At 27.4% G+C, this 15,075-nt stretch overlaps 1 protein-coding gene across 1 annotated transcript; it reads left to right on the top strand.

The window, feature by feature from the left end:
- Positions 1-375: 375 nt before the first annotated feature.
- Positions 376-14,795, top strand: LOC129988839 (T-complex protein 1 subunit epsilon-like). Its single transcript, XM_056097115.1, has 10 exons — positions 376-671; positions 3,702-3,762; positions 6,886-7,059; positions 7,200-7,389; positions 9,314-9,656; positions 9,809-9,928; positions 10,115-10,300; positions 12,359-12,496; positions 13,156-13,336; positions 14,377-14,795. Exons 1-10 carry the CDS (start codon positions 564-566, stop codon positions 14,502-14,504), a joined length of 1,629 nt encoding a protein of 542 aa, XP_055953090.1. The 5' UTR covers positions 376-563; the 3' UTR covers positions 14,505-14,795.
- Positions 14,796-15,075: the final 280 nt, after the last annotated feature.

Below are 15,075 nucleotides of genomic sequence, written 5' to 3'. Positions count from 1 at the left end.
TTAATTTTCATTACATAAAATATAGATGAGAAAATAATAATTCTAAAGTATTGAATTCATATTAACATTATTCTAATAATTATATTTAATTTTTCTGATACTGCAGTGAAATGTATTTAAAATATGAAATTGGAAGCAGCTGCTACTATTAATTACATTTTAACAATAATGAGTTAAAATTTTAACAAATTTGAAAATTCCGAATTTTTTTAGAAACAACTAATATTATAATTGTCCATCATAATAGTGAAAAAAATTAGAATTTTTATTTGCAAATTAATTATTTCTGCCTGGTGGTGATAACAGACACGTATGGTTATTAAGAAAGTAGAATTTGTGTAGTGTCTATTTTTCCAATTCTAATCTTTGTTTTTGAAGAAAGCACCAGAATCCGAAAAAAAAAACACAAAAAATGCCGGTTTGCTTTAGCAAATGATGGTGATTTGAAGCAATCCATTTGCATCAAAAGATTGTCAATATATTATTTTGTAATTGTGAACGCGGTGATTCACAAGTAAATTTTAAATATTTTAGTTAAAATTTTGCAGTGAAAAATTAGAAAAATGACGGCTGCTGTTTGTAGTATAAATTTTGATGAATACGGAAGACCATTCTTAATTTTAAAAGACCAAGACAAACAAACTAGGTTGACAGGAATTGAAGCTGTCAAGGTAAAAATAACTTTCTGTTTATAAAAAGTCTATTTCTGCTAATTATTAAAGTAATAAAATGTTTTGTTAACTATTAAAGCTACTCTAAATCACAGATGCATTTGACAATCTATTTCTTTTCTTTTACTTTTGTTGCATTAAATGGGCTACTTATTTAATATTTTAAATTAAGAATAGCTTCTTTAAAATCTTGTGTGGGTATCTTCTATTTATAAAGATTGTTTTATATCAACTCGATTATATTAGAAAGAAAAGTGACCAAATATGGCGTTTGCCAATCTAATGCCCCCTCCCTTCCTCTCCATATGAATAACATGCAATTAAATAAATAATAAAGTAGAAATATGAGAGTTGTATTATCTTATAAAATATATTCTGTAATTTTGTTCATGACTTTTTCATTTAAACTTGAAAGTTGGGAAGAAAATCTATGTAGTTTCTTTGTTCATCTCCATGTGGTTATACCATCTGCAAATATTTCATAGTCGAAATGATTTATAAAACTTTCAATGTGTGGTATTTAATTCCGATTTCACTGTATGTGAACCAAATTCTTGTTCTCCCCTCATCTTAAATCTTTTAAGCTCTTTTTTTGAAAACAAATTTCTTTTCCCTATTCTGCATGTATTGTAGAATGGCAGTGTAAGATAAATGTTGGTTGTGATGTAAATGTTTTTAATATTCTTTGAAATTACAATCCAAATTAAAAAAATTGTACAAAATATTTGCCTTTATAATCAAGAAAATTGCTCCAGTGGTAATTTAATTATGACTGTCATGGTACAAACATGGCGAGAAAATACTACTTTCAGTATGTGCTCCTTTTTATATATCTATGGCTGAAACTGGAACTATCAGTGATTTTTGAATTGAAAATACCCTTTTGTGTAAAATAGATAGTTAAGCTGATCAACCAGCTATTTTGTCAATAGCCTATTAATTGTTCTACTGAATTGTTGCACACAGATATGTTTATGTAATAATTTCTAATGAAGCTGCACTTTAAAATTTTTTAATAAATGAAACTCGGGTTTCAGTGTAACTTTACTTTTTAAGTTGTTCAAACTATTAACTAAACAAATTTTGCAAGATTTAGTTATGTTCTGACAGTCGCTCTTTTTTCCTTTCTGCCTTTCTATTTGGTATGCAATGTTATGCTCTTATTATGGGTTAGACCAAAAAAAAAAAAGTTTCTTAATATATATAATTTGACTTTCTTTAAAATAATGAAGAATAAGAAGCATTAAAGAACTGGAGAACTACTTCTTCAAATTATGTTTTGCAAAAAGCCGCTTGGATTATCATTTGTGTCCTGAAAAAACTGTTGAAATGTCAATTCCAATTACTGACCACACCCATTAGTCTTTTTGAAATATTCAGTTCTTCATTTGTAACTTCTAATATTAGATAAATCTTATATGCATAGTTAAATTGCTATAACATTTAAGATTTTAAATGCTGAAATATATTTACTAAGCAGTTCCATCTTCGCAGAATTTTAAGGTGAAAGAGCCCTTAAGATGCCATATGAGACTTGTGAATGGGTGAAATTATGACAATATCTATAATTAATCTGCTCAGTTTGAATTTCTACAAATTTGAAGTCCAGCTTCATTGTTATTTTAATTGTGTTGAGTTATTAACACATTCACAGATAGTATGACCATAACTTATTTGCATACAAGTCATTGTCATTTGTAATTATAATTACATTACATTATAATTACAAATGACAGTTATACCCATAGATAAGAGATTACTAAATTCGAAAAGAAAAAAAAAATCACTAATCCAGAAGAACATTAAAATTTGACATAGCCAGTTCTACTGACATTTCAAAACTGTCTGTGAATGTGTCAATTTTTGCATGGGGTTAAAATGCTGAATTAATATTTCTTGAAATATTGCAAGAACCAAATATGCTCTCATAGTCCCTCCTTTCTGTCTTCCTTAAAATGATGACGAAAAAAAGTGCCATTTTTGGAAATTATAACCCATAGAAAAGAAAGAAAAATAAGAGTTTGCAAACCTTTGATTTGTATAAGTATATAGTATACTTTTAACAACTTTTTCTTTTATTTCTCCCTATAATCAATATTCATAATAAAAAGTACTTAGGATGTAAATCCTTGCTCTACCAGTTGTATATGTGATTAGATCAGTTTAAAAATTGTTTGAAAACATTACTAAGCATTATCCAACTTATTAAACTTTATTACAAGCTAATTTGAATTAGTAGTTGCATTTAACTTGATAAAAAAATAATCAAAATTATAAGATGCAAATACCTTTTATGTTTGGAAATTTTTTAAATCGTTCTTTTAGATAAAATTTCTTTTTATTAACGATTTTCCTAAAGCAGAGTTTAGGTAACAAAATAACTACCATCTGAGAAGTGTTTATCATATACTCTCTCTATAAATGGTGTTTAGTTAGAATCATGGATCTGGAAACAGTATTCATTTATTATAAAGCTTATTGACAAAAGTTTATAATTGTATCGTCATACAGCATGTATTGCAATTTGTTTTAACATTGCATATGAGGATCCAAAGGTACTTCTACTTGCGTACTTCAAGTGTGGATAAATAAGAAAACTAGTAATGTTATAAGAAAGAGAAATTAAAAAAAAAAAAAAATTGTATATAAGAAAAAATTGTAAACTTTTGTTTTAAGTCATTTTAAGTAATTTGGCATTTAAAGAGACATTAAGCCAGATAAGTAATTGGATATTTTGTACCATTAATAGATATGTATACATCTGACCAAATTTGCACATTTGAGTTTGATTTCACAGTGTACCTTGCATTCTGTAGAAGTGAATTTCAACGGATGCCTTTAAAAAATCTAAACATGGATTTCTGAAAGTTGCATTTAAAGCACAATTAAATTAATTTTTAGTGATAATCATATCTGTATATTTTATAGTAATGTTTTTTATTGTAGGTTATGGAAACTTTATTTATACTTATTTTATTTTATTATGATTTTAATGAAAATATTTTTTTATGTTAATAATTTATTTTTCAGACTCATATTTATGCTGGTAAAAGCGTTGCTAATGCCTTACGAACATCTCTGGGTCCAAAAGGTAACTTTTGTGTCTCTGTTTTGTCTTTAGATTTCTATTGGGTATGTTTGTCAAAAATTAGTGCCTTATTTTCAGCTGATAATGATAATTTTTACTATGTAATTGATATAGCTAAAAATTTGGTATGATATTTAAAATTAATTAAAATAGTTTTATTTCTTACTAAATGATGTAATTTCGACTTCCAAATATATATATATATATATATATTAATTTTTATTGATTAAAAATATTTTCAACTTGTGCTTCTTATTTTTCCCACTTTTTATTTCTGCCTGTAAGTTTTGTATTGAATTGTGCTATGCTAAAATCTGTGTTCTTGTATAAAATGATTAATTTTATGACTAAAGAATTATCTATATGCATTTAAAGATTTTATTGATTTTTTATGTCTTATTTTTTTTTTTGTTATATTTTGTAATATGATTGTGTTAAATCATTTCTTTAAGCTCGAGTTAATTAGTAAAATTTTATTTCCATTTTCAATGTATAAATTCAGTTTCATATATAATTTTATTCAGTTATAAAGTGGAAACAACTATTTTTTAAAAACAATTACGTTTACGTGTAAAGAGTTACGTTGTGCATTCCCTTATAAACCTTATAAAATAATATTAACAGCCCCCCACCCCATGACCAACGTATTTGCGAGGAATACTGACTGCAGTTAATTTCTGTTGAATCTTTTATGGATAGTTTAATATTTGTGGTTTTCTTAAATAAGTAATTATAAGCTTCAAATTGTAATATACATTTAACTTTTTTTAAAAGTAACCCTTAATCTGGTTAGTCTATTTGCATTAATTTTATGTTTCTAATCTTCATGCAAAATATACATTTAATTTAACCTAAAATTGCTGTAGTAAAACAGCATTATATTGGATTAGAACTGGCCAAAAGAAGCTTATATAAAGAATTAAAGATTAGTGACCATGGTCTATGTGCTTGCTGAAACATAGTATTCATATTAACCTGAAGAATTAGTTTACAGATTTTGTTAAAAGAAAATGCTTTATAAAATTCCTCGACTTTCAGCTGTGGTCAAAAGGTTAATTCAGCCCAGGATTGCATGAAAATTAAGAAATTGAAGTTTGTGTTGCAAGATTTTGCTATATCTCTTGAAAATGGTGGGCAGTGGGAACAAGTGATAATTAATAATGAAACTGTAGTCAGTATTTTCTGTAGGCGGGTTCAAGGTCACATTCTCTATCGCTTTACTGGTACTGGTAGAAAATGTGACCTTGAACCGCCTCCAGAAAATGCACAAATAATAGGAATCGTGAACTTTCTTATAAAAGTGGTTATGTTTTAGATTTTCTACTTAAAATTTTTGGGTTATTATTTTTATTGACACTTGCTAATTTTCTTAAATTTTTCTGATTTGACTTAAGATTTTATAGGGTCTTAACTCTAGCCGAAGTCTAGTTCGGAGATTGCCTAGTCTAGCCTAGCCTATAGTCGCTATGATAATTCAGACATATTTAATTGTATTCCTAAAAAACAAAAATTGAATATTTTTGGAGAAATTAAAAAAAAAATCATTAGTGATAATTGGCAATGGTATGACAAATGTTTTGCCAGCTTGGCGACAAGGCATTATACAATTTATCTAGAACAAATATATCATTTTAACATTTTACTTAATTTTAAAAATTAATGTTCAGAATTTAAAGAACCTCTCCTGATAATTTAATCTGTATTGAATTTATTTAGATTTGTGTAGTTATGATTATATTAATTTATTTGAAATCTTAGTGAGATCAGTTTATTAGAAAATTAAATTAAATATATTCCCAAAGAGAATTTCAAATTGCATTCCTATTAAATGAACCAGTTTCATGTTTAATTCGGCTCTACATTGTGAAACAATAATTTTTGTTCCTTTGTCAATGTCGATAATTTGCACATTATAATTTTAATAGATAAAAAGTTGTTTGAAAAAGAAATCAATCTATCAAATAGATTTTTAGTTGTCTTAAATAAGAACTGGAATTACTAATGCTATTTACTTTATGATGCAACATTCAAGCTAAAAGAAGGTGTGAAAATGAAATACTGTCTTGACTTAACTAGCTGAATTTGTTTTTTTCATTTTGAAAGTGCATTTAATTATTTGGGCGAATCTGTGATAAAAGAGAACACCTTTTAAAATGGATGACCTCTATGCTGTGAAGACCATAAAATATAATTTCTTTTAAACAAAAATATATGTTTTGGAGTCAGAAATTTGTATAAAACTTCATTAATCAAAATTATATGGAAAATTTATGATATCTTTCATTTATGGCATCTTATTAAAATTCTTTATTTCTCATGAACATTTCTCTCTGGTTTCATTTGATACTTTAACTGGCACTTTAAATATATGAGTGTCATAAAATTATTAAAAATAGTGAAATATTCATTAGCTATTCTTATTCTCCCCCCCCCCTTCAAATTTGTTCTGTTTGTCCTACTAATGAAATTGTTCTATAATGTGTTCTATATGTGTATGTAACATATTAACATTCTGAACTACTCTATTATGTTAGTTTTATTTCAATTAGTTTTCAAGATTTTTGATTTGTCACCCTTGTTTCTTATGAAATAAATGTGTTGTGAAATTGATGCAGAATTTGAGACTTGAAAGACTCTTATCCCCATAGAGAATATAAACTGAAGTAGTATATTTGAGATTCTGTGTAAAAATAGGTGATGATGGGCAGGCAACCATCTAGCAAAATTTTGTGTAACATAAAAATTAGTGAAATAGTGAAAGCTAGGAGACTGGTTCTTTAGTTTACCTATTCTTTTAAATGTATAGAAAAGTTAATATTTTTTTAACCTTAAGCCATTTCTAATGATACAAATAAACGTAAAAAGTACTAGATTGAAATTGTTGGTATGGCTGATAGGCATAGTATTAACTTTTTTTCTGTGTATCGCACATAAAAGGATTGCAATTATTGTCCAATTTTAAAAATAAATTGAACTATCTCTGTATTATCTTGAAAAAGAAATAATCTTAATTTTATGATCTTGGCTATTATTATAAAATTCTGTAACTCATAAATATCTGCATATAAATTAATAATTCATTTTCGTTAATAAATTGCATTTGGCCCTTTTTTTATGTGTTTACAGGCCTTGATAAGTTGCTGGTTTCACCAGACGGTGAAGTAACTGTCACTAATGATGGGGCCACCATCTTAAAAATGATGGATGTTGATCATCAGATAGCTAAACTTCTTGTAGAGCTTTCACAGTCTCAGGATGATGAAATTGGAGATGGTACAACTGGAGTTGTTGTGTTAGCAGGTATGCTATTTTTATTTTTTTTTGTTGTTGTTGTTACTTTTTGTTTTAAATAAAAATAAACCTGGTTTTTTAATGGAATTTCTAGTGTGTTTCCAATATTGTATTAAAATCAATTTTTCTTTAAAATATATTTATTTTAGGTGCTTTGCTGGAGCATGCTGAGCAATTGTTAGACAAGGGCATCCATCCTATTAGAATTTCAGATGGTTACGAATTAGCTGCTCGCTGTGCGATTGAGTATTTGGATAAGATTGCAGAAAGTTTTCCTGTTGATAAAGACAATTTAGAGGCACTTATACAAACAGCGATGACTACACTAGGATCAAAAATGTAATTTTTGATTTCTCTTTTTCTCTATGAAAAGTAATGTAAACTACATAATAAAACTTTTTCTGCTGTGTTTTTATATACATTCTCTATTTTTCAAGTAAATCATTGATTATTGTGTAGCTGAAACTATCAGTGTAAGATTATATTAATAACTAGCTGCCTTTGGTGACCAGCCAGTTCGCCAATCTTAATGCTTGTTAAAATTTTAATAATGAAATATTTTATGTAATTCCTACTTTAATAGCTTCTTCATCAAAATATTTTGAAACTACAAATTTTGATAGTCATATAATTATCTCATAATATTATAAAGGCCTTCAGTCATAACTTAATATGTATCCCTCTAATTTTCTGTTAGCTCCCGTAGAAATTATGCTTTAAATTAAAGTGGAAATGATTAATCTGCAATTAATATAATATTTTTTACTGGAACAAAGCATTTTTTTATAATATGATTACTGAAAACAGAGTCACTGAGCATTTAAACCTTATGGGCACTAAAGAATTCTTTCTTAATTTTTGTAATATCTCAAGAATTTGTCAACAGAATTTTCTCGGATTCATCAGGAGCAGATCGATTAATTAACAAGGTTTAATTTTAAATGCATCAGACACTAAGAAAATAAAATGAATTGTTTAAAATAATCGGTCGAAAACAGGTTTAAAAAAACTACTTAAAAAACGATGTACTTAAAACTATAAGCATATACAAAAAATATATAACTAACATAAATACCATTTAATTACAAAAGTATGCAACTAACCTAAAAATAATTTAAATCTAGTCCGCATCCGTTGAAAATAGTTGTCAACAATTAGAACACAATGCGTATGTGAATTTTCAACGCCAGTTACGGTAATGCAAATGCGTGAATTTTTCTACGCCAGTTGGGGTAACCCTATGTAGATTAGAAATTTTTAATTTCCTTTATTCTATTCTATTTTATTTTAATTCAAAAGTACTTCAGAATGAATCTGAAAGATCGATTAATTAACAATGTTTAATTTTAAATGCATCAAACATTAAGAAAATAAACAGAATAGTTAGAAATAATCGGTCGAAATATGTTGAGTGTAACCTCATTAGCATGTGAAAAAATACTGAAGCCTTAGTCATTTGACAATGGGGAAATGAAGATTTTTTTGGTGGGAAAGTTAGTTTTTAATTAATAATTAAAAATTCAAAAGGAAAGGGCCCTAGGTGCACATTCCCGACCTCCAAGGTATACGTGTACCTAATTTGGTAGCTGTAGGTCAAACGGTCTGGCCTGTAGAGCGCCAAGACACACACACACATCAAGCTTTATTATAAGTATAGATGTATTTTTTTTTGCCTGATGTTAAAAATTCTGCTACACACTGTTTTTTAACCTATGTTTCTGTTGCAAATGTACTTTTTATAGAAAAACTATTTGCCATTTAGTCATAAATTATTGTTTTGAAAAATTGTAGCAATTTTCTATATTTTTTATTTTCTTGTTAATGGTCTTAATTTTAGAACAATTTGTGATGAAAAAAAATTTGATTTGATTTTCTTAAAAGAAATATCTGGAACTGCACATTGAATACTTCTATTGATTTTCAAATTTTTATGTCAAATTTCTTGGGTATAAAATATGCTTCATTTTCACCTTTTGATATAGAATAACATACTCAACTTTTTCTAATATCCGTATTCATTTTAAAAATGATTAATCATGTTTATGCATACATATTCTTAAAATTCCAAGAATAAAATATTTCGAAGATTTCAGAGATGTGATGAAATATTATTTAAAAAATGTTTGGCAAAGGCTCATCTTGGATGAAAATAATTGAGCTTTCGGAGAGTTGAAGCATGGCCATTTTGTGTTTTGAAATAATAATTTGCATTGAAATAGATCATTATATTAATTTTTAAGATTTTTCTGTGGTTTTGTTTCAGTGTTAACCGATGTCAGCGGCAGTTTGCAGAAATTGCTGTACAAGCTATCCTTTCTGTGGCTGACTTTGAGCGCAGAGATGTTGATTTTGAGCTCATTAAAATTGAAGGAAAAGAAGGGGGTCGTTTAGAAGATTCTATTCTTGTGAAAGGAGTCATTATTGATAAATATTTCAGTCATCCGCAGATGCCTAAAGAAGTTAAAGATGCTAAAGTAGCAATCTTAACTTGCCCCTTTGAACCACCAAAGCCCAAGACCAAGCATAAGCTGGATGTCACATCAATTGAAAGCTATCAGGAGCTTGTGAAATATGAGCAAGATAAATTCGTTGAGATGGTTCAACAGGTTTGTTGTTTAATCATGATTTTACTACTAGCATTGTATATAATTTTTTTTTTTTTCTTATCAGATAGCTTTAATTGTACAATTTACAGTTAACTCATTTTACTAGATTTTTTAAAATATTTTATTCAGTTAAAAATTTAATGCAATTTTAGGTCAAGAACACAGGTGCAAATTTAGTTATTTGTCAATGGGGTTTTGATGATGAAGCTAATCATCTGCTTCTGAAACATGAACTGCCGGCAGTTCGGTGGGTTGGTGGACCTGAAATTGAGGTAAATAATTTATTTTCACCTTTTCTAAGTTCTTGTTGAAATTCAAGTCTGATATTTATTTATATTCACAGTTTTGTCACAGAAATATATAATGCATATTCTAAGCATAACAGAATATGAAATTAAATATTTTGTTGAGTAGTTTTGGAATTCATTTATAATAGTTAACGAGTTACTTTTCTTTAGCTTATAGCAATTGCCACCGGTGGAAGAATAGTTCCTCGTTTTGAAGAATTGACTGCAGAAAAGCTTGGAAAAGCTGGTATTGTGAGGGGATTGAGTTTTGGAACAACTGAAGATAAAATGCTTGTAATTGAAGAATGCCAGAATTCAAGAGCTGTGACAATTTTCATTAGAGGAGGGAATAAGATGGTGAGTTATTTAGTTCACATTGGAATTACTGGCGAAAATTCTGCCCTTCCTCCCTCCTTCTAAAAAAGTTAATTTTTTAAATTTTCAAACACTAACAGATAGCGATTTTGTTCTATGTATAATCTTGCAATTATTCCCTATGCCATGTTTTTTTTTTTTAAAATTGTAACTTATTTTTTTTATCCAAAAAGGTTTTTATGACTTAAGTGGCAAATAAAAATTTATATGAAATATTAATGTGTGATAAATTACATTTATAAGTTAAGTAATTTTGTTGAATAGTTAATTTTTTTTTTTAAAGAAATTATAATTTTTTTTTTAATTTAATATTTTTAATGTTTGAACAAGTTTCTTTATAAACCATTTAAATTGTTTTTTAGCCAATTTTTTGGGGAAATCATACTGATATTTATATTCGCATTTACAGATGTTTTAATGCTATTTTACATCTTTATGTGCTTATTTCTGAAATTATAATCTTTGGTAAAATTTTCTTACAAAAATCCTAATAAATAAAAATCTAATGCGTATTTTTTTAAATTCAAATTTGGTATAATTTTCAATATAAATGAAAATCTAATGCATATTTTTTAGTTCAAATTTAGTATAATATGTTCCACAGTTCCTGAACTAGAGTAAGTAATCTGTTAATTTAGAAATATTCTATCGTTATTTTAATGCTTCACAATGTGGGGGGAAAAATGAAAATTTAATGTTATTTTATCATTTCAATCCCAATATTTAAAGAATCAATAGAAATATAACTTTAGTTCATTAACTAGCTAATATATTTGTAAAATTTTAAGTAAATCATTTAGTAAACCTCTAAACCAGAAGATTTTTACTTTTTTTAGTCCTTCCCCCTTTTTAAGTTTTTAAAAATCTTTTAACAATTTAATTGGTATATTTTGGTTTCATAGATGGTTTTTTTCCCCCCAAATTTTATTTATTAAGGAAGTTTGAAACTTTAGTTTTTGAAACAAAGGTGATTTGTTTTTTGCTATATTTAAGGACTAGGGCTCAATTTATTTGATCAACTTTCCGAATTCTTAATTTCATGATTTAATTCAGGATTCTCACTGTCGGCGTCCTGGCATAGGGGTAGCGCGTCTTCCCCGTGACCTGGGCGTCCTGGGTTCGGGCATGGTTGTTCTTCCTGTTCTATCTGTGAGAGGTGTGAATGTGCCCCCCTGTAAAAAGGGGTTGTGCAAGCGAATGTGTTGCGTGAGTAGCTAAGACGTACTTTTGGCGCTACTAAAAACAAGAGACGCTCCCTTAGCTTAAAATCACTGACTTCGTCAGCGAGCTTGTCCATGGCAAGTGCCATTATAAACAACAACAGGATTCTCACTGGAAGTATGTTAAATCTGCATTATAGGATGATACCATCAGCATTATAAATCGCTTTAGAATGAATACTTTTTTCAGATTTGGCATTCAGTTGACTATACTTTAAATACTTTATAGTCTTGGTTCATGCATTTTTTAAAGATATATTATTTTGGAAATAAATTAGTTGAAGAGATTAATTTGCTGATATTAATGTCAGTTAATTTACACTGTTAAACTTTAATATTGACTGTATGCGACCATAGCAGAATGTTTTTAATTCCTCGATTTTTCTCCATAGTTTTGAAATTGAACTTAACTGTGGGTTTTGAAAATACATCTTATTTAAACAGTAGACATTCTTAAGCACCAAGTTGCTGTGTGTAATACTATGCCTGATTTATGTTTTCATTTTTGGTTTTGAAAACTAGTAGAATACCATCTAATTAGGAGGTAAAAGAAATAAAAATAGAGAGATAATTCAGCTTTTAATAAGAACTATAGTTTTGCATGCAGATTGAAGGACTGTTTGGTAGCATTAGAAAAATTCTTATGCTAAGTGCCGAGTTGATTCATTTTGTTTATTCCATATCTTTGTAAAAATGATTTCTTTATACAATTGAACTAAATCTTGCATCATCCATTTTAATTTTTAACTTTATATTTTTGTAATTTTCTTTAAAAAAAATTGATATATTTTATTCTTTTCTAATGATATGTTTATTTCAGGTTGTAGATGAAGCAAAAAGAAGTCTTCATGATGCTTTGTGTGTTGTTCGAAATCTAGTAAAAGATAATAGAATTGTATATGGTGGTGGCTCTGTGGAAATGGCTTGTTCTCTTGTAGTTGGTGAACAGGCTGATAAAGTAAGTCTTTTTTGTTGAATGTAAAATTTTGTATTCGTAACGATATTTTTGTTTCATTTAATTTGATGGAAGAAAATGAAGCATTTTAACCTTTTAAAAATATTTGTTATACTGATCAGATAATGACATTGTTTTGTTTTTGCAACTGACTTTGATGAAAGAAAGGTTGCAGATTTATATTACTGTTATTGAATATTTCTAAATAATTGTAAAATCTCACAATATAATTAAAAATAGCAATTTTTCTTAGTATGATATTGAATATTTTGCTGAAGTGCCATTTTGATTTTCATAAAGAAAAATTGTGTTAGTAGTTGATTTTCTGTATGAAGTTCAAGGCAATCTATTACTATTTCTAACATTGATGTGGAATCTTTACATTTGCCAAAAATGCTTTATAAATGTTTCAATACTTTTATTTTTTAAATTGTTCTGTTTCATTGTTGTAATTTGGGGAGAGTTTTTAATTGAAAAAAAAAATTATCAAGAATTTCAAAGTTTATCTTTGCATTTTTGTCATATTAAAAAATCAACAATCTGATTTATATATAAATGGTATTTAGATTTTTTTTTTCTTGGGAAATTTTAGTAACTGTTACATATATATATTTATAAATGTAGAAACATAAAATATATTTGCCATTTTTCCTCTTTGCTAGATCGCCTCAATGGAGCAGTATGCTTTCCGTGCCTTTTCTGATGCATTAGAGAGCATACCCTTAGCCTTGGCTGAAAATAGTGGTCTCAATCCCATGGAAGAAGTAACAGCTATTAAAGCTAGGCAGATCAAAGAGAAAAACCCATGGCTAGGTATAGATTGCATGGGTAAAGGTACCTGTGGTAAGTTAAAAATAATTTTATTTTTGAATCTTCCTTCCTTATTTCTGTTTTGAATTGTCAATTTTATTCATAGTTAATTCAAAGCTAAAAAATATATATGATGGCAATTTACAAATGCCATTATAAAAGTCACTTATCAATTTTTGCTTCCGATTTTCTACTGTAAATTTACCATAATTTTCTTAGTAATAAAATTTTTATATTATATTCAAAAACTAGTGACCTTCACTGTAGAGTTAAAGTTACTGAACATGTATAATCTTGTAATAGCCCTAATGTATTTTATAATAATTCATATATTTTAGTGAAATATTTACTGAAATAAAATTAATTTTCAAATTCAGTGTTATTTAATTTCATTTGTGTTTTTCTTCTTTGTCTGCTGCCTGAATTCTGCAAATAGAAATTTGACTTTGATGTGTTCATATTTTTTTTTTTCTTTACATCTGGTAATGTTCTCAATGATAACATGAATTCATTTATTTAGAACATATGCCTGGATTTTTTTTTCTGTGTAGTTAAAAATTATTTTGAATAAAATTTTTTGCACTAAGAAGTTTGTGCAAAATCTGTATTTCTGTTAATGCATGATGTACAATTAATGGGTATTAACTCGAACATGAAAAAAAAAAAAATGTTTAATCTATTTCATAGCTCTCGCTTTTTGTATTAAAAGTGAGATGTCAGCAAAGATTTGACATATCTTCAATTTTTTTTTACTTGCTACCTGTAGTTGAAGCAGACTGACAAAGAGTTATAACTCTAAAATAAATAGGAACGTGAATGTATAAATTATTGATAAAAATGCTCCAATATAGTCTTTTTCCATATTATAAAATTAAAGTGTTATTATATAAGCTTTTATTAATTTCTATCATTTTTCTTGCTAATGTTTTTTTTATTTTTTATTATTATAATAGAGCTATCCAATTAGTAATTTTAGAAAATTGTTTTCTGTTACTGAATACAAGTTTCACAAATTGTTAATCATTAGATAAAATTTCAAAAATATCATTGTAAGTCATTTTTATTCTTTACAGATATGAAAGCTCAACATGTTATTGAAACTCTTACAAGCAAAAGACAACAAATTAGTTTAGCAACACAACTGGTTAGAATGATTCTCAAAATTGATGATATTAGGTCAACTGAAGGTTCTCAAGATTAACATTCATTTCATGTGTGTTGTATTGGCTTGTGTATTTTGTAATGTTCCAACAGCTGGACTAAACGTTGCTTCCGAAGCATATTTTTATGTTTCATTCCTGTATACTTAACATTTTTATTAATATTTCATGCTGGGGGAGAAAAAAACAAACCCCATTTCTCATTGCTACTACTTTACTATTACAAAAATTAGTTTGACATTCTCAGCAAAAGTAAACTATATTTCATATGAACACTTGTAATTCACTGTTTCACGTAATCAAAATAAAAGCTTTATTGCATTGGTTTGGTATATTTGTTGCTTGAAATAACCAGGAATATAGTTTTTCAAATTAAAATACATCACATTTTTAGTGGCTATGAAAGAAAAGTTTTGTTTTTTATTAAATGGTTCTGTTACTTAACAGCTGGTATCTTTTATACTACATTTAGTATTCAGTTTTCTCAATTAAAATTTAATTGTGTGCACTTGAATTATAAACTGCATGTCAATGGCATTTACTAACAAGGTGTCTTTTTTAGTTAATACAAAAGGAACTACTTGTGAAAGATCTATGTTCGAATCTTCAAAT

This window comes from Argiope bruennichi, chromosome 10 (assembly GCF_947563725.1).
Source record: "Argiope bruennichi chromosome 10, qqArgBrue1.1, whole genome shotgun sequence".
In the NCBI taxonomy this organism is placed as follows: Eukaryota; Metazoa; Arthropoda; class Arachnida; order Araneae; family Araneidae; genus Argiope; species Argiope bruennichi.
Note: the sequence above shows the minus strand (reverse complement) of the source record. Positions and strands in the feature narration are given on the sequence as shown.